We start from the raw sequence: 18708 nt of genomic DNA on the forward strand, positions 1-18708 counted from the left end.
TATACGCACAGGCCACGGAAGCATACCAAACGAACGCGAGACGAACTTGAGGGAGATCGTATCTGGGCCCCACTTTCGTTCTCTCCAGCTCTGACGCAGACAATAAAGGGGGGAAGGAAATAATGTGTCTTAAAAGTAGCCCGCCTAGTGATTCTCTGTGTTCTTCAGGCAGTCAGAGCTAGGAATAGTCACATCTAAAGAAGATACAATTACTTTACTTAATTAATCAGTATATTCATTGTGATTCTTTCTGTTTTCTATGTTATTCAGTCCAGTATGTTGTAGATCATACAATAAGCAATTAAGTTAATGAGGTCTTTTATTTTAATCCTAAGATAGGTACTATTGGATGATCAGACAAGTTCTCTAAATGGTAAAAAAATGAGGTTCTGCCCGGGCTCGAACCGGGGACCTTCTCGGTGTTAACGAGATGTCATGACCAACTAGACCACAGTACCAAGCTGTTTTTATACAGGGATTTCCTCAATTTTGAACTATGACTTAATTCCCAGCGCTGCATTCGAGACTGCAAAACCACTGTATCTTAATCGGTAATCGTCAAACCTTGGAAAGCGAAAGAATCAATTGATGTTAGTATAGAAGGTGGGACACCATGGGGTCTGCCCGGCTACATGCTGGTTCATCATCGTAATTGCTTATTGAACTAATCGGATGAATAGTCTGCTTTGGACGAGTTTCTCATTGTCAGCTACAACACCACGCTGTACTCTGCTATTGCTAATTGACATACCGTGTACAAAAAACTGATACAATAATTGACCCAGTGAGTAAGCGCTCAGTTCAGCTGATATTCCAATTATGAGAGTGTCCTATGTGAGCAATTTGTCATTGGCTTGTTTATTAAATGCGATGCGGATCTCCACGCGGATTTCCGCAATATTGAAGCTTCACTTGGATAACATCGTGGAATTCCGCAATGCATGTAATACAGCATATTGTTTTCAAATCATCTTTGTAATCTTGAATTAATAAAATCATCATTTTCTTTCTCTATAAAATAGCCAACCTGTGCACCTTGAGATAGTAAGAAACAACAACAAATTCTCTCCAACCTTCAACAGTCCTACCCTCTATCCATCATGGCAAACGAAACCGTACAGATTGGCTATCGCCTCTTCCACATAACGAGCAAAACCCACAAGGCCGTCTACCCTGCCATCTCACCTTCCAACCCCTCTCTATCCCAAGCTGGTAAAACCATCCTCATCACAGGAGCAACCCGCGGCATCGGTTTCGAAATAGCACGCGCATTCGCCGCCGCCGGTGCTGAAAGAGTCATTATCCTCGGCAGAGACCAGTCCAAGTCAGACTCTGCCGCTGAGAAGCTCACTCAAGAAACCGGACGCAATGTGTTTGAAGGTCGAAGCTGTGAAATTGCCTCGCCTGCCAGTGTTGATAAGCTCTGGGACCAGCTTGATTCGGATGGTATTGATGTTGATGTTATAGTTCTCAATGCTGCGCTCACAAGCCAGTTTGGAAAGATGACGGACCTCGGATGGGAAGAGGTCTGGAACGCCTATGAGGTCAATGTTCGATCTTCTCATCAATTCTGCGATAGGCTGAGGAAGCAGGCCTTGGGCCAAGGACGAAAGGTATGTCGTGACTACACCCATATCTCTCCCATGACTAACCAAGAGACGAATAGAAGTATGTCGTCAACATCTCCACTTCCGCCATCCACGACTTCCCCGCCGCTTCCTACTCTCCCAGTTACTCTTTGAGCAAGAACTCAGCTGCACTTTTGCTTCAGCTCCTCGCTCGTGAGCTGCCAGTGTCTGAGATACAGTTCGTAAGTATTCATCCAGGCGCAATTCTTACTCCAGCTGCCGCGGAACTGGGAGTTGACGAAACCACGCTTGACTGGGATGACAGTAAGTTGAGCCACCCCGTCTGTCTTTCGCACGCTAATGCCCTCTAGTCAGTCTACCTTCATCTACCGCGGTTTGGGCTGCTTCGGATGAGGCTGCGTTCTTGAACGGTCGGTTCATCTGGTCTTCATGGGATGTCGAGGAACTTGCTTCCGGCGAACTTGGAAAGCGTATTGAAAATGACGAGAACTTCCTCCGTGTTGGGGTTCATGGGTTGGAGTATGAAGTAGCCAAGTGAACAGGTCCCATCTCACGCTAGACCCTAGGCACCTCAATAGTGAGGCAATATCTGCTCTTTAAGTCCCCATCGTCTCAACAACTCTCTATCACCATCAAGCCACCGTTCCAAAGCTTCCAAGCCAGTGAACGTCGCACGGAATATAATTCCCAGTTCCTCAAAGTCATCAGGTTTCGCCTCTTTTGTATCGCGACCAAAGGTCGATATAGTAGCCTCAAGTCGCGGGTATTTAGTCCAGGCCAGTTCCCATTCAACTGCAGATCTGGCTTCCCACAGTGCAGCTTGGGCTGTGAAACAAAGGTTGTCTATTTCTCGTTCGCCTGTGTCCCATCCATGTTTCAGAAAAGTATATACCCCAGTAATCACTTCGACAAACAGAACCGTCCTTCGAACACTTTCTTGGCGTACCCAGTTTGTCCAATCCTTTGGGGTATTAAATGGTTGTATTTTCTCCCGCAGCCTTGTGGCCCACGATGCTAAATATTTTGCATCACGCTCTGCCTGCGCTTGTTGAGTGATATCTATAGTTGAAAAGAGTCGGATGGCCTGATAGATGAGCAAAGCTTGAACCGGAGGGAGAAGATCGAGTTCAATAGTCTGGCTATGAACGAGTATTTCTTCGACAGCCTGTATCAAAAGCGCTGCCCGTCTTGAAATCTCGCTCCTCACAATTTCCGCATTAGCTGGGTTTCGCATGGCATGCAACGAGCTTCCTGCAAGAGCATCTTGCAATACAGCAGAAGTCCCGACGTGTGAGTGATGAATAAAGGTGGTTTGCCCAGCTTGAGCTAATGCAATAGCTTGCGCAGCTATTCGCCTCCCTACGTATTCTGTGCGAGCCTGGAACTTGCCGCTACTAGGTATAGCTCCCTCAGGTTGAATCAACAGCGGTGGTCCACTCGCTAATGGAGTTGCGAAATTGAAAGTGAGCGATGTCTCTCTACTATTGATAAGACCGTCCAGTAAGACTGCCATGGCTGGAGAAAGCGGCTGAGGGACAGTGGTAAGTTCGTGTATCAAGATCTCACTGGAGGCTCCATTAACCCAAGAAAAGTCTTGAGTCGATAGTGAAGAGTTACCATCAGCCCAAGGGTACTCGCAGGATACTTTTCTAGCGAGACAACGATCGCAGGATGGTAGACCGAGATCACAGCGTCGCTTGGACCTGACACAAGCTCTGCATGATTTCCGCCGTGTTGATAGCATTGAGAGCTGATGTAGTAGGAGTTAACAACAAAGAGATAGTGAGGGAAAGACGCTTTTCAGCCATCAGTCTATAATCTCACTGCATCTATTATCGGATCTGGAATAATATTAAGCCGAATGTAGTAGGCTACACGGACTGGACTTCGCTCACAACATGAATCTTTTGCAAAATAGTTAATAGATGTTTTATTTAGTAATATCAGTCACCAAGCAACTGCATAAGAGTCTATAGAAAGTCCCTCAACGCTTTCGCCAAGGGCCACGCCTGACAATCCCTAAACATCCTCACAGTCTTCCTCAAAGCGTCCCTCTCCCAAGGATCAGTAAAATAACTTCCATACATCTGAATAGCCAAAGTAGCATTCACAAGACCTGGCTGGGTATCCGGATGTTGAACCGCTGTACCACATACTTCCAAGACCAAGTTTCGCACGGCCCCTTCCGCTTTGCGATAAGCTGCACGGACATCTTCGGCCCGTCTAGAACGATGTTAGTCGGAAGAGAAGGAGTAAGGGGAGGAAGGCCTACGATAGGAGTGGTGATTCTGCAAGTAGAATCATCTTTGCAATCATCAGGTGCTGCATCCCTGTGAGAGCGATGGGTGAGGCAAACCACATGGTCGGAAAGACTTCGCCTGAGACTTTATCTGGAGGGCGGTATAGAATAGGTGCGAAACGACCAGTGACGTATTCGTCAAGGTACTCTTCCTGCTCTTTGAGCTTGCCTATAAATGATCAGCCGTCGTCATTCAGTTACTGCTGGGGCCGTACTCACGCCATCCAGTTTCAGACTTGTCGCTAAACAACCACTTCGTAACCTGGTTCGTATGCGAAACAAGCTTATTCGCAGGTGAAATGTCAACCCACTCGGCTGGCGGTTCAACAATCTGCGGCGCAAATCCTTTTAATAGTGCATAGTAAACCTCTTGTCTTAGTGCGATCCAATAAGACGCATTGAGCAGTTCCCTCCGATGACTCAAATCATCCGCCGTCAAACTTCTCAAAACAGCATTGAGAATGGCAAGGAAGTTAACACCCTCATCCACTTCCGTGCCTGACTCACTATCCTGGTCATCCAACTCCTCAAAGTGCCGTAGTATCACAGCTGTAGTGACGATGAGTTCTCGAATCTCACCGTCTTGAGTTGTGTGGAAGTCTTTTAGTACAGGAATGCATTTTAGCATGTATTCTACTGCTGTTCCCGAGGTAAGATTGGGCAAGGGTTGGCCGCGGTAAACTATTCCATGGGGCGTTTTGTATTTTTGCAACCGGGAGAGATGACGGGCAGACATGGCTAGGATGGCGTTTAGGAGAGGTGGATAGCGGCGGGCTCGTTCGGGGACGATGAGTTGGTAACGTCTTTGCGGGTCGACTAGGTCGAACTGGAGATGTCAGTAGCAGTATCACGTAGATATGAATAACGATTTACCCATGGAGAGAGATCTTCGATGAAGTAGCGAAGTAGACATGCTTCCTGGACGCCTTCAAGCGGTACATCTGTTCCTTGTGGTGGTTCAAGAGTATGCAGTAGACCGCCCCAAGAAGGACCTCGTTGAGAGCTTCCGAAAGGTTGACTTGGGAATGAGCCTTGAAAATGGCCGGTATTGGACGGTGAAAATGCTGAAGGAGGTGTACATGTGGAAGTGTCGAATATAGGGCCGAAGCTGTGATCTGGAGATGTGCTGGAAGGATAATTATCTGTAGGCCGTACTACTATCGACGCTAATCCCGAAGGTGACCCTGCATCCGTTTGATCTTCAACAGCAATTCTTTGGGTGGACTTTCTGGGGCCTGTTTGAAGACGAACTAAAGCATGCCTTGTCAGAATATGAAGTCTTCCAACCAAACGTAGCACATACACTCTTTCGCGCTGCTATTCACCCAATTTTGTGTCCCAGAAAACTGCGCATCGTATTTGGCTGACGATCCATGTCTGAAAGCACGAGCTGAAGTACGCACGCATTCCAGCCCTTTGCTTTCACACCTCTTGCATCTATCTGCAGTTGGATCACCTACAAACAGTCGATCAGTCACCGAGTCTCGAGTATCTGGTTCGCGTGATCAAAAGTGTTGTTTTATTAAGTACGCATTGCCGGGCATCTTATCACAAGATGTGTCACAAGAAAACCCCGAGTAGTCTCGAGTATCTGAGTCACGTACATTTGAGATGCTTGCCTAGAGTGGGAAATCGCAATTAGTCGGATCATTTTTATATGAGGGGATGCCTTACTTTTGCACTCAGAGCATGGTTTTCTTAGTAACGGCATGCCTGTAGGCCCTAGTATACTTCCTGCCGCTGGCTTCAGGTCGAGATGGATGAAGAGAGTAGGAGTCGGCGATGATGACGCGCGGGGTTGATGACAGATCGGCGAGACTTTCCCAAACAGGCAATACCTAGAAAAAGCCTAGCCACCAACGCCGACGACCTGAGCAAGTTGATTTAACGTGTAAGACAACGAATCTCTATCAACCCAAAACTATAGTTTTCCACGAACACTCGGGGACAGATTCAATTTAGGGTACTCATCAATATTATTACTAAAACAACGTGGGGTATTATGCATATTCTATATAATCATCATCATTCCAACAGAGTATAAAATTACTCAGCAGCGTTGCTGGCACAAGACCAAGGCTGCTTGCTTCCACCCTCAGCAATAGCCTCAATGGAAGCCCAAAGACCAAGAACACAAATAAGGAAGCCAGTCAGGAAAAGAATAACATTGGCGACGAAGCGACAAGTTTGCTTTCCATCCTTGAACCAGTTTCCATAGTGCATCCAGAGCCAGAAAATACCAGGAAGACCGTAAGAGAACCAACTGGCGAACAGAGCGCAGATAAGACCCAGAAGGTTGTTGAAGACGGGGATGGACTCGGCGATGACCATGGACAGAGTCCAGATACCGAAGGTGATGCCGACCCAGGCAAAGGTGGAGAGCTTGGTGCGACGGATCATGTGCTTGGTGTTGCGGAAGATACGCTGGAAGATGTAGGCAGAGGCGACGTGACCGTAGATAACACCGGCGATGACAATGGTAGGAATGGCAATTCCCCAAATGACCTTGCGCATGGTGTGAGATCCAGCAGCGGACAGAGCGGGAGAGGGAACCTCAGGGCCGACAAAGACGTAGATGACGATAGCGGCGAGGAGGTAAAGAGTGGTGTCGACAATCTGGAGGAAAGCCAGAGCCTTGGGCCAATCCTTGGGCTCCTTGAACTCGTTGATAACGGTGAAGAAACAAGAGTGGCTGGAGAAGGAGATGGCAATATTGGTAACAGCGAGGAAAGCACCAGTGAAACCAAGTTCCTGTGCAATGACAATGCTGCCAGATCCAATAGGTCGCTCATGCGCAACATCACCAACAGTGATGAGCACAGCAAGAGTAATACTCATGCAAGAAGCCATAGACATCCAAGAGGTGTACTTGAGCGTACGAGGAAGGTTCAGAACCCAAAAGATAGCAAGTCCAACAACAGCCCAGACAATGGTGCAGGTCGAGCTGCCGGTAAGGGTGTTGATGCAGATGGTCCAGGTAAGAAGATGGCTTCCCATGACGAAAACCTGGAAGATAACCTGCGCCCAACCAAAGACTTCCTGGAACACGCGACCCATACCGATGGACGTTCCGATGACTTCGACAGCGTCACCGAAGTTCTGGACGTGAGGGTATGCTTCGCGGAATTCGGCGAGGACGAGACCGGAGTATGTGGACAGGAAACCCATGACGAGAATGAGGATGATACCGGGGACTAGGCCGACGGTGGCGAGGACGGAGGGGAGGGAGAGAATGCCCAGAGAAACGGTCTCGGCGATGAGGACGATACCACCTTGCCTGTGATTTATTAGTATGCGCTTGTATTAGAAGATGAAGAGGGTTGAACATACCACCACGTCAAGTGCTTATACTCAATCAGCTCAGCTTCTTCACCAGCCATAACGGCATCTTCTTTTCTGGTGGCAGGGTCGAAAGCGGGAGGAGCTTCGCTAATGCCCTTTTCTTGCGCCGAAGCGCTGTTGTGTTCGTCGTGGCTCATTGCGATTGTTGAAGAGTTATCGCGTGTTGAAAAGAGTCAACGTCAGAAATGTGAGAGTAGGTAAAAGCCAATTGAGACAAAGGTAATTCCAACAGCAAACGGCTACCTTTAATACAATTTCCTCTGGGGCAAAATTGACCGAGAGCGCTACGAGAAAAAAGCTTCTAGTGTTAGTCGGCCCACTGACAAAGCATTACATCGGGGGAGGCCGAGGGGCGCATCGCGCACCGAACTCGGGCAATTGAGCTCTAGACCAGGAACAGAAGCTAAAAAGCTAGAATGAAGTTACGAAGGTCATCAGTGGATCAGGCGAGATCGGACAGCTGCAAGCGATAGAACTGATAGAACGGTCGAAGTGGGCAGATCTTGAAGAGCTTCAGATTGAATTTGCAAACTTTTACGTTATGAGGTTCCACTATGGAATACGGTAAAAGGCCACGGCTCCAGACTCTCTCCACAGAGGGACCGAAGGGTTTCCCCAGATTGAGGAGTCGCCATGAAAGGGGGAAAGATGGGTTTCCTACTTGTGAATGAATATAGATACTGAGACGACGGAACTTTGGATTGTAAGAGCCTCACTTGAGCCTCACCTTGGCATCTCGAAATTTTCAGCCTCTGCCGAGAAAATTCTTTCCAAAGAATTTCTAGCGTGGAGAGATTAGTCCATTTTCGGAATGACTCAGGGCGCCGATCACGGTCCGACAAGATGGTTCTAGGCGTTTGCAAAGCGGAGCTCTTCTCCGGGGGAACTAGATGAACTCCAGACTGAGGAAGTGGATTATTGTGGAGCTGGTCTGGGCTTGGAAGATCAGAGGTCGAGAACGGTATTGACTGGAGTCAAAGTCTGTGTGTCAAATGGAGCTCGGAGGGGTTTATGAAGGGGAGGCGATGATGGGACATGGGCTTTTATACGTGATTGACGGTTATCAAGCCACATCTGTGACTTGCATTGCCGAGGATCTTGGCTGGGCTGAGAAGCTTAATTCTTGATGATCAATCATCTGAGCGTTATTGGTCTGTATACGTACCCCTCGGTATTCCCCAGACTCGAAGAACGGGGATATTTGCATTACGTTATACCGTCCTTCTGTTTTGGTCTAGAACCTCTGTGGATATGGGGAACTTTAGGTACGGTGAACAGTGCCGAGACTTGATTTGCTTTCAGTCACCTTCTTCACATGTCATACCCTAGAGGTTCATCTTAGTAACCAGTGAATCTTATTCTCACGGCAGTTAAAACTGTTCGATGGAGAGGAGATTCATACTGAATTCGTCGACTATCTCGAAATTCACAAGTACATAGTAACGACTGTCCAAGTTCCTCCCTGGTACCTGCCCTGTTAAGTCCCAGCTCGTTTTCAAACCACCATTGACCAAATCTAGCAATTCTCTCTAATCTAGAGATACTTGTCGTCGGAAAAAGACTTGCAGCAAGTCCAACAAGGGTAATTATCCTCGCCGAGTTTCTTAGAAGACTGTATCAAGTCAGCTACCAGCAGCCTGCATAGGTGTTTTTAACTTACCCATCCTTCAGGGCATTTGGGCTCTTCAGGCCAGCAAACCTTCAGACAAACTTCATTGTCAATGAAGTCGATATGTCCGTTGGGCTTGGGAATCGTGGTGACATCTTGGTTGGCGGATGAGCCTTGGGACACTTGGATGTGAAGACTGACGAGAGCGCAGTTAGTAGTGGTAGATATTTGGGTAGAGGAAGGATTTACGTGATCTCTTCGCCGGTCTTGACTTTGTCGTTAGACCAGGGCATGGCGACGATGCCTTGGGCGAGAAGGATTGTGGAGACGACGGAGAACTTCATTGTGAACAAATGGTTGGTAAGTGTTAGTTAGAAGTAGAGTGTTGGTGAGTTTTGGATGCTTGTAAAGATGATGAGAGAACGAAGAAGGCACCAGCACCGGCTCTTTATAGATGAATGGTTTCCGATATCCTCGCTTTGTCGAATCATAGCTACGTATTCATGCTGTTTTAGATCCTGGAAACAGTCTAATACAGAATGTAAATATCGATTCACAGCATTTCCCTTCTCGCCCACCATCCTGAGTAGTCGCTGCTTTAACCTGAGCGGGCCCTGAGCCTATCCCGAGTCTCGGGTAAGCTGACGAATCAGAGGCCGGCATGCAGGGCTCGCGTTTCAGGCCCCAGTAAGTCGAAAAGTAGGCTAACTCCACACGGACTAAAGCCATGACATACACTAGGCTATAACTAGCTAGCTTAGTTCTTGAGTACACTTAAGTTCAATATAACCTCATACTGGCTCTTATATTACTACTAAATAATTTTTAAGTACAATAAATTGTTAATTGAGATAGCAAGTATTAGAGTATATAGTAAAGACTCTGTGTTGATTGAATTAAAGCAGATGTTTCTGCTATAGTTATAAAATACTGAAAGCAATGCTAAAGAGACACTATCCTTGACCTTTTAGCTGTAATCTGCCTTATCAAACTTCATTAGTTATAAACCTTGCCTGGTATGCCTTGCTGGACTTGAGTAGTGACACGGTTCGTATTAAGGCTGTAAGGCCACGTAAACAACATCCACATCTCGGATCCTCTTGAGGGGCTAATGCTACTCAGGATATACCAACTGACTCACCACCTCACTAATGTGGAAGGTCACTAAGCCAACATCGATGTACACTGAGCCTAACCTTAGTAGACTTTGAGTATATGACCATTCAGTATGAGACTCAAGATACAAACGACATTCAACTTGTACTGTTACTTTAATGTGCATCGCCATAGATTAAAATAATTAGATAGTGTAAGATCATCCTTCACGAGTTACTAAACCCTAACCCGTGATATTGTTGATAATAACTGTTACCTAACGCCTCCAAAAGCATGGGCCGCTTTATCCAAAAGACATACCCATAGTTACTGGGGACGAGGAGCTGCTGTTGCATGAGTTGCATGATTAGCATGCTGATCCTCGGAGATACCGAGTAACCTACCTCGAATAGCGCGGCGTAATGGCCAATGATTGAAACCTCGAAGTTAAGAGAGGCTGTGCGTTGAGGCACAGCTCAAATTGAATGGTCCGGCACTTGTGTTATTGGAGGAGATAGATCGTAGGGATATCTTTATCCCATCAAGGGAGAAGCATCCAAAGCAAATTCCCACTTTATGCATAGAAGGGAACATTCTTCGTATAGATTAATTAGACCAGCATGAAGGTTAAACAAACGAGCTCATCGTTGGCCTTACACACTTCTGGCGTAGCTAATACCTCAGCTATCTCCAGTATCACACCTCATCTTTTTCCACCTATACTTGGTCTGCTTCTACTAATAGATACCTGGCTCCTCTTATGTACGTTGTGAGCGCATCTGTCAATAAGCTTCGGTAAGTGGCATCGACCACGAAAACTACCAAGGAGAGCGTTTATCAATAGTAAAATTAACCCTAGTGGAAAACATATCACTTGTTACAAATAAAAATAGTCTGGCCACAGATAAAGGCAATGCTTCCTTGATATTATGTCACTTCGGCTGAGGTTGTAATAGTTAAGAAAAGAGACCAACATCAGGGGAGGGTGCGATAAATCCCGGTTGTAGTTATAATTCGGGTACCATGATACCCTACTGCTTTTTCAAGACACTTAGAGCTTATACTCGCTTCTCGGGCCCTCCGAATTAATGCACTGCCGAATATAAATACTTAACTTCTCCCTCTTCTCAACTCATAACCTATCCCTTCACTTTTGTTTCCCCAAGTAAAATCATTTGCTCTATTCTAACCTCTTCTTCCACACCACTATAATGACTTTCAACGCAACCGTTACCCAGAAGCACCTACACGACCATCCGGAGAACACTTGGTGTATACATTACGTTTATATTGTTGGACCTACCCCTTGTCGCTCATTCATCGCTTTACTACCTCAGAAGCTCATAGAGCAGCCATACTCCTACAAGCTCTTAATCCCAGTTGAATCGCTATTACTTTAGGATAAATGCAAATAGTATAGGCCAGCAGTCCCAGCTTTTAAGTACCATTTAAACTCTATTAAAAACTTTCGCTACGGTACTGCTCGTGATGGGATGTTGCTAGTAAACTACTCCTGGCAGCAGTACTATAAACTCTTTTACGATATCTCGGTATGTTTATTACCTTCTTTATGCCTTCTTCAATCCTTTTACCTACTGTACTATAAGTATTAATGCCTAAAGGTGAATATCTCTGGCTCGGGAAGCTTCGCGGTCTGTATTAGAGAGAAGTTCGGCCAAGCAATTATATTCCTTGCCCTATGCCTTGTCCAATCTAATGATCCGCTAGCATCAACCATTAAAGATCTAGACCCTTCGACTCTTTTGGACCAACTCCAAAAGGGGCTTCGGCACCAATATGCCAGTATCTGTCCAGATCTAAACGTCATAATAGCGATTCGTATGTTGCTTATCAGTATAGGAGCCCAAATAAGTATTGCAGAGATTCATTTATCCAAACAACACGAACTCAATCTGCCGAAGATGATATACGCACTATTAGGAGGATAAAAACCGGAAAGTCTTCATGCCGAGATCAATCTGCCTGTCTTTCTAGGGGTATTGTCAAGCACCCGAGCTTTTAAAGACTGCTTCCTAGATCCTCAGTACATTAGCCAACAGGCTCAGAAGTGGGGCGTGAGTCTTTGGTTATCCCTAACAGTAAGTTCAAACCTATCATTTATATGGACATCTACTCATGATCAATCAGATTTTCCCGGATAACTGGGTATCCAACCTCCCGCAAAAGGAATTACTGAACCTCCAACTCCATTGGAATGATTCATGTCGTGTGGACTAATCTTTCATCCGGCAGGATAACCTAGAACGCATCTTCACTATTTGGACTTACCTTGACTATCAAAAGTGGAAGTCAAACGCACCTCAACGAATCAGCGGCCATTGGCAAGGAATATTCGAGCGGGCAAGTCAGGATCTAATGGAGACCTCAAGCACGACACAGATTGCTTTAGGCCTCATGACAATGGCAAGCATTCTCCGACTGTTCCCACATGCAAAGACGATCTCACGCCGCAAGACCCCGACACAATTTTTCCACAGGATTATCCGGGAAAACTCGACGGACAACATATCTTCTGTGTTCGATTATCTTGTCTCGATGGGAAATGTTTTGGACCAAAAGCCATTGATAGAGTTTATCGACAAGATCATCTATACCCCAAGCGCCTTAGCCGCCGTAGATCCGATAGGAGTACATTACATCTCTCGGAGAATCGACGGAGCTACACACCTTCAGGCAATCCGTTCTGCTATTGAAATGATACTGAACCGACAAAGACCCCTCGAGTGGAATTATATCTAGAACGTTATAGCTGAGCTTATCACTCTATGTTAATTACAGAAAGATATAGGTTTCTTTAGTCAAAATGGTTATTAATAAAATGTATCTGATTGTTTTTTTGGAACAAGTAAGTATCTTTCATATATATAAAGCGTCTGCTCATAGAACCATCCTGACTTCTGTAAGTAATGCCCCTATTGCTTAGCCAGCAGACCTCAATCTACACCAGCCTCTGGCGTAAGGCCTGGAAATGGATGTATCGGTGTCTGCGCTATCCAGTTCTCTCTGACTATATTCATGAATCAGCTGCTCCTTCTGTCGGTACTGCATATATGCTTTTGGAGCATATCGGTCCTGGGACAGGGGAAATGCTCTCACTCATCTGGTCTGATTACTTATCAGATACATCACGACGAAAGCAGGTGAACCGATAGTGCAATCAGCCCTACTAAAATCTGATTATCGGGTTTCTTCGATCGACAAGCGAGGGCTAGTGCACGCTTTCTGCCTTAGGCATTTACCTTAGGCATCAACCTTGGGTCATTGCCGAAAAGTGTAAATAAATACCCTCTCTCAAATTAAATTCCTTTAATATTAACTATAGATATACTTATATTACGGAGCGGCTAAGGACTTTAGCAGCATAGTAATCGCGGACACGCTGCTGCTGCCTTCGGTTTAGTGTCACTGCCTAAACAGGCAAGACGCGCACCCGTCCGACAGTATATCACGTGACCCACTGTATATAAGACAAGAACCTCCTCTGATCTTGTGAACATGTATCTTTGACCTCTGCTTTTTCCTATGCTCTACCCGTTTGTGTCTGAGTTCCTCACTCGCCTGCAAACATCCTTGCCTCCTGATCAGCTCTACTTGCCCATCCTGCCACGTCATCGTTCTGATTTGGAACGAAGTTCTCTCGCCAGAGACTAACTGACTATCGCAATACTTCTATCGCCCCAACGCCTAGTTGTAGAGGGAAGGAGACATTTCCTAGCATTTGTTTTCCATTCTATCTTCTGATGTTATTAATAACCTTACTCTTGACTCGCAATCATGCACAACACCTACGAACAGTATCCCAGACCATTTGGGTAAGATTTTTAGTACTATCATCCTTTCTGGAGTAAGCCTTAACAGCCTGTTCATAGATAGCACGAGTACCAAACACAGTCCAACTGAGTCTGAGGCCGCCATCGGTGCGGATACTACGCCAGCAGTATCTCCAGCTCTAGGAGAGGACGACCAAGATTGGACACACAACTCACACATGGATTCCCTTGCTGATCCTAAACCGAATCAACAAGCTCCTTATCAGACGAATCGCATGTCCGCTGGAGATGCGACGGCATGTGCAGATGCCAGTTTTAACGTCGCACCTACTAGCCCTGGGAGTCAGACACATAGGAGCGTGTCAGACGAACAGCAGCTCGTCGCCGGAGCCACCAGCGAGCCGGATATCATGATGGTCGATGCTCTCTCTGAAGAACATTCTAACGATGATGCTCAGAGTACTTCCACATCACCTTTGCTGCACACATACAGTCATATTGCTATAGGCTCTGGAGATGTGGAAAACACGCCGTTGCACGATTGCATAGAGTGCGCGAGCACATCGCGTGATGATGCTATTTCTAGAGCCCACACTCCACCCCCCGCGAAAAGCCTGCCACCCGAATCACAACACGACCAAGGCTACGACCAGGCCAGCGGCGAATCCAGCGATGCTGGGTCCAAGTCCGCAGAGGCTGAACCCGGATCACCACTCGGAGACCGACTGTTTCCAATATCTCCCCCATCTTAAGAGTTATCGTCCCGGCGCTGTTCTCATTGCAGATCTTCACATGCGCATAAAATAGTGCAAAATAAGGATAGAGACGTAGATATTAAAGGTTCTAGTAGTAAGGATAACCTTAATACTCCAGAATGTATACGTAACAAGGACTATTACCCTTTACTAAATCAGAGATATGGTTCTGGAGATAGCTCCGATAATAGACAGTATTATCACAAACGCAACTAGCTCTCCTTATCGCTTGGTTCATAGTTCCCCCACCAGTGCGCAGGATTCTTGCCGCAGGAAGTGATCTACAAGAGCCGTTATATACTTATTGAGAGAGCGTGGTAAGTTAGTACTTGGCTTATTGAATTAAGTATTATTGCATGTGAGATCTATTCCCTCTAATGCTAATACGTTTCTTGCTTAGTTTTAGGAATGGCAGCTCCAGAATGTTTCAATGAAACGTATTACTGAAGATGGCAAGACTACGTTTCAATTCCAATTCGAGTGGCCCCTTTGCGCAAATCATCCGCATGCCGTGAGTGCGAGTCCAGATTCAACCCGCTCGATCGCAGGGAGAGAAAAGGCCATGCGAGCTCCTGTCAGAGGGGCAAAGTATTCAGACGATGAAAACAATTTCCTCATAAAATTAAAGGAAGACGAGAAGCTTGGGTGGATGGAGATCCGTCGGCGATTTACTCAACGTTTCCCCAGACGATATGGCTCGGGCTTGCAAGTCCATTACTGTACGAAGCTCAGGAATCGTGGGAGGGCTTGATATCATAATATTGTTCTGAGTGGCGGGACTCTAAGATGGGTAGGATATATGTTAAACAAGCTAAGGAGTGCTGCGATACATAGTTCCTGCATGTCCCTGACCATATGCGTGCACGATGTGATTCCCGAAGCTAGACAGTTTCTGTGCGGTCTAGTAGGTCATAGAAGGCAAGAACGCCTCAGTCCCTTCGATAGAAATTTTATTCGGTCCCTCTGACCCTCCGAGATCAAAGTGAAAAGAAATTAAAAAGAAAGAAATAACGCTGAGCTAGGTCGACCGGAAAAGGGCTGCTTGTAACCAAAGAGGTACTTATGCCTGCCTCCGCTCTAAGAGAACTTCATCACCAGTACACGACCTGAACGGCAGCCGATAGCGACCGTTGATCCCACCTGAGCCTTTGCCATCATCCGATAGTCTGGAGGTAGCCAAACCATCCGCTTTCCGTCTTTTACAATCCATACACCGTCGGTACTTATACCCCAGTCAGAGTGGCAAAAACCCCATAAGATTGCGTCAGTCGACTGATTATCGATGGCAGGCGGAGGAGCCGGGAGGTCCAGGTTCAGAAGTCTAATGTCGGTAGAGAGGAGAGTTTTTGGCATCGGATCAAATGAAAGGTGAGTAACCATCAGGTCAATCTCGAGCGTCTGTACACATGCGCCCGTTGCTACATCCCAGACCTTGACCGTCTTATCGTGGGAGCCTGAGGCGAGCCGCTGGCTATCCGCCGAGAAGGCCACCGAGCTCACCCAATCGCCATGGCCCTCAAGCGTCTGCAGGCATGCATTCCAGTCTGATTCCACGCTCGGCTTGAGCGTGATCCAGTCCGGCTCTTCATTTTCGAAAAGCTCTCTTATTAGGCTGCGAGTGGGACTAAACACGAGTGCTGATGCATAGACCTCTAATGGAGCAATCTCGATGGCCCGCTTGTGGGAAAGAATAAAGCGGCGCGCGTCCCGAAGTAGTTTCGTTAGTTGTCGCGCTTCCTTGGTTTTCTGCTAACATGTTAAAGCGTCTCCAGTTTGTAGCCTTGCGTCTGTGTCGCTGTCTGAGTCCTCTGAGTGAGAGTCCCTGGAACATGCAGCTCCTGCTGTATCAATGTCCTCCAATAAGACGACGCATCTGTCTGCGAGGCCAGCAAATAGGCCTTTTAGGATTTGATCGTTTGCACCGGGAATGCTGACGACGTAGATATCCATATCTGATTCACCGGCAATTGACGAACTGAAACTGGATTTCTCAGTACCAGCCGGCCCATGCAAGAGGTATCCTCGTTTGTAGGGAATTAAATGTTGGGAGTACCAGTATCTAGTTTCGGGGTTGAGGAAGTTTTGAATGTCCTAACTCAGATCCTCCTTTTGCTTTTCGTCAAGAATGACTGTCGACAGAGGCCGAGCAGTCACTGCTTTCTCCTTTCTCCAGTATTCATCACGATGTCCGTGGATGGTCGTCTTATTCTTTGATTCATTAAGGTATCCTTGTCGACAGTTTTCTAGAAGGTCTCTCAAAATTCCAGGCCGCCCAGCACAGGTGATGGAAATCTGCTCCTCTTTGTGAAAACCAACATCCACTTGTGTTGTCTGATAATAGAGCAAGTTGACAAGATCCTTCGGCAACTCTTTGTCGATCACGGCTTGACAGGAGAGCGACGCGAAAACCGATGCATGACTATCGAGGATCTTGAGCGGCAAGCAGAGACCACCATTAGTACGACTAAACAGAGGTTTCACCTCGGCGAGCATCGAATCTATGCTCTTTTGTTCCTCCCTCTCATCGCACCAAGTGGCTCTAGACCTAGAGCCCTCCTGTTCTTCAGATTTGGTGATCTCGAGCTTTCTTTGGCGCGTGATCCTCAGGGCGGTCCGCATCGTATTCTTATTCAGTTTAGGCTCCGCTTCACGAAGACCTTCCTTGGAGAAAAAGAAACGTAACTGATGTAGCCAAACGCGCTTTTGGCCGCTAAGCCTGACTTAAACAGCAACATTTTGACTCTTCCTGAGACTATCTTTAACTCAAGCTTGCTACTCAGTCCACATACCCTTCTTCTAGGTCTTCTATTCCATCATGTAGCATTTAATGCTCCGACTCTTACTTCTCCTAAGCATTTAAGCAAGCTTGATATCCACCCCAACGAGCACAAGTTACCGCTGCCACTTAAGTAGAGTATGAATAATATATTCATCTTTCGCAGGGCCACTAAGATAGGAATAAACGCATACGTATTATCTGCAAATAAACAAATTACGTATAATATAATTTCCAGTTAGATAAAGAAGCTTAGCGAACTAGCTAGGTTTAGTGTTATTGCAATTTTGTATACGCTTCATTATAATGCAGGCAACGAGTTTAACTAATACTGTACGTACGTTCTTTATTTGCAAATATAGATTAACTAATGAGTAAATTAGCGAATATTAGCAATAGACTTCGCAACCTTATGCTTTAATACGCCAACTCTAGGACTTTCGAGAAACATTACCTTAGCCGTATTGTACCTGTGGATACTATGGCTGTTGTAAGCTACAAAGACCAGCAAAAAGCCCTAATGCGTTAAGCTTGCAGTATTGGGTACTCAGCCAGCAAACGACGGCCTACGCATCTCACTGTAGAGCAGTCCGCAAGTATTAATAATGACCCCAAGATATAGGATCTCCTACAACAACGAGAACGCCTTAATTCTAAAGGCAATAAGTCCCAATGAGTCCGCGTACATCTAAGGAATATTGCTAAGGACATTCAAAGTGAGAAGGCGCATTTGCACAGAAAACGTAAAGATCAAATCAGATAGACCTGGTCCTAGGAACAGGCTGTAACCGATATCGAGCGACAACTAGCTGGCAAGGCGTTTGAAGAGCCACCAGTCTCGCCATCGGACGAAGATGCTCATCCGGCCCAGAAACGCCTATACCAAGCTTTAAGAGCTCCAGCTACCAATACAATTAAGTCCGAATATCGACGACGTAATAATGCGATTCTTAGCGTTATGTCTTACTGTTCTATTCAGGAACCGCCTCTGCCTCCTATAACAAGACAAAAAGCAATTGCTGCCAGGAAGGTTGTCTCTAATCTGCACGATAATACCGCTGAGAACGCTGAAAGTAGCGCCTTAGGCGATGCAATAACTTCAGTCTTTATTAAAAGCCGGACGGATTGAATTCGCACGTACTTTCTTTGTGTTGGTTGGGCTACCACTCTTCAGCCTTCCGACCCAGCTATCAATGGGCTAATTAAGCCTTTCTATTCACCGGGAGATTTGAGCAGGCACTTCAAACGCCGCCATCTTTCTAACCTTAAAGCAAATGAAAAGCTCCATTGCTTCCTATGCAATAATACGTTAGACCACAAGATGCACTTGCAAAATCATGCTGAGACGGTACATGGAACGGTATCATATGGAGGTTGATGATCATTGGCCACATAGAATAATCGGTTGTGATCTATATGGAAAAGCTTTTTGTTTTCTTGAAACGATTTCTT

At 46.2% G+C, this 18708-nt stretch overlaps 10 protein-coding genes and 1 non-coding gene across 11 annotated transcripts; 4 read left to right on the forward strand and 7 right to left on the reverse strand.

Annotated features, from left to right (window-relative positions):
- Positions 1-384: 384 nt before the first annotated feature.
- B0J16DRAFT_t145 lies at positions 385-458 on the reverse strand. Its single transcript has one exon. It is a non-coding gene; the product is annotated as a tRNA-Val (tRNA).
- A 536-nt stretch (positions 459-994) lies between these two features.
- Positions 995-2127, forward strand: B0J16DRAFT_363143 (uncharacterized protein; the record flags this gene model as incomplete). Its single annotated transcript, XM_046129845.1, has 3 exons — positions 995-1613; positions 1667-1892; positions 1940-2127. The coding sequence occupies exons 1-3, from the start codon at positions 1101-1103 to the stop codon at positions 2125-2127; spliced, it is 927 nt and encodes a 308-aa protein (XP_045983735.1). The 5' UTR covers positions 995-1100.
- Positions 1952-3359, reverse strand: B0J16DRAFT_146428 (uncharacterized protein). Its single transcript, XM_046121976.1, has one exon. The coding sequence runs from the start codon at positions 3331-3333 to the stop codon at positions 2161-2163; it is 1173 nt and encodes a 390-aa protein (XP_045983736.1). The 5' UTR covers positions 3334-3359; the 3' UTR covers positions 1952-2160.
- Positions 3360-3539: 180 nt separating this feature from the next.
- On the reverse strand, positions 3540-5664 carry B0J16DRAFT_343216 (uncharacterized protein). The gene is made up of 7 exons (XM_046127995.1): positions 5563-5664; positions 5493-5507; positions 5192-5344; positions 4762-5138; positions 4108-4714; positions 3862-4057; positions 3540-3812 (listed from the first exon to the last, which is right to left on the reverse strand). The coding sequence occupies exons 1-7, from the start codon at positions 5597-5599 to the stop codon at positions 3560-3562; spliced, it is 1638 nt and encodes a 545-aa protein (XP_045983737.1). The 5' UTR covers positions 5600-5664; the 3' UTR covers positions 3540-3559.
- A 169-nt stretch (positions 5665-5833) lies between these two features.
- On the reverse strand, positions 5834-7670 carry B0J16DRAFT_146439 (aromatic and neutral aliphatic amino acid permease). The gene is made up of 2 exons (XM_046121977.1): positions 7219-7670; positions 5834-7165 (listed from the first exon to the last, which is right to left on the reverse strand). The coding sequence occupies exons 1-2, from the start codon at positions 7365-7367 to the stop codon at positions 5935-5937; spliced, it is 1380 nt and encodes a 459-aa protein (XP_045983738.1). The 5' UTR covers positions 7368-7670; the 3' UTR covers positions 5834-5934.
- A 1094-nt stretch (positions 7671-8764) lies between these two features.
- On the reverse strand, positions 8765-9385 carry B0J16DRAFT_415374 (uncharacterized protein; the record flags this gene model as incomplete). Its single annotated transcript, XM_046133522.1, has 3 exons — positions 9089-9385; positions 8891-9035; positions 8765-8842 (listed from the first exon to the last, which is right to left on the reverse strand). The coding sequence occupies exons 1-3, from the start codon at positions 9181-9183 to the stop codon at positions 8765-8767; spliced, it is 318 nt and encodes a 105-aa protein (XP_045983739.1). The 5' UTR covers positions 9184-9385.
- A 1760-nt stretch (positions 9386-11145) lies between these two features.
- Positions 11146-12694, forward strand: B0J16DRAFT_320863 (uncharacterized protein; the record flags this gene model as incomplete). Its single annotated transcript, XM_046125601.1, has 5 exons — positions 11146-11204; positions 11355-11484; positions 11557-11773; positions 11930-12033; positions 12188-12694. The coding sequence occupies 5 exons, from the start codon at positions 11146-11148 to the stop codon at positions 12692-12694; spliced, it is 1017 nt and encodes a 338-aa protein (XP_045983740.1).
- A 1035-nt stretch (positions 12695-13729) lies between these two features.
- On the forward strand, positions 13730-14477 carry B0J16DRAFT_385153 (uncharacterized protein; the record flags this gene model as incomplete). Its single annotated transcript, XM_046131481.1, has 2 exons — positions 13730-13767; positions 13829-14477. 2 exons carry the CDS (start codon positions 13730-13732, stop codon positions 14475-14477), a joined length of 687 nt encoding a protein of 228 aa, XP_045983741.1.
- Positions 14478-16229: 1752 nt separating this feature from the next.
- Positions 16230-16571, reverse strand: B0J16DRAFT_268440 (uncharacterized protein; the record flags this gene model as incomplete). The annotated part of the gene is made up of 1 exon (XM_046123486.1): positions 16230-16571. A coding segment is annotated over one exon (342 nt), but the record flags the coding sequence as incomplete, so codon positions are not given.
- On the reverse strand, positions 16572-17099 carry B0J16DRAFT_385155 (uncharacterized protein; the record flags this gene model as incomplete). Its single annotated transcript, XM_046131482.1, has 1 exon — positions 16572-17099. The coding sequence occupies one exon, from the start codon at positions 17097-17099 to the stop codon at positions 16572-16574; it is 528 nt and encodes a 175-aa protein (XP_045983743.1).
- Positions 17100-17737: 638 nt separating this feature from the next.
- On the forward strand, positions 17738-18385 carry B0J16DRAFT_320866 (uncharacterized protein; the record flags this gene model as incomplete). Its single annotated transcript, XM_046125602.1, has 2 exons — positions 17738-17746; positions 18032-18385. The coding sequence occupies 2 exons, from the start codon at positions 17738-17740 to the stop codon at positions 18383-18385; spliced, it is 363 nt and encodes a 120-aa protein (XP_045983744.1).
- Positions 18386-18708: the final 323 nt, after the last annotated feature.

The sequence above is a fragment of the Fusarium flagelliforme genome (genome assembly GCF_020744385.1).
Source record: "Fusarium flagelliforme strain FIESC 12 MPI-CAGE-AA-0113 chromosome Unknown B0J16scaffold_4, whole genome shotgun sequence".
Classification (NCBI taxonomy): domain Eukaryota; kingdom Fungi; phylum Ascomycota; class Sordariomycetes; order Hypocreales; family Nectriaceae; genus Fusarium; species Fusarium flagelliforme.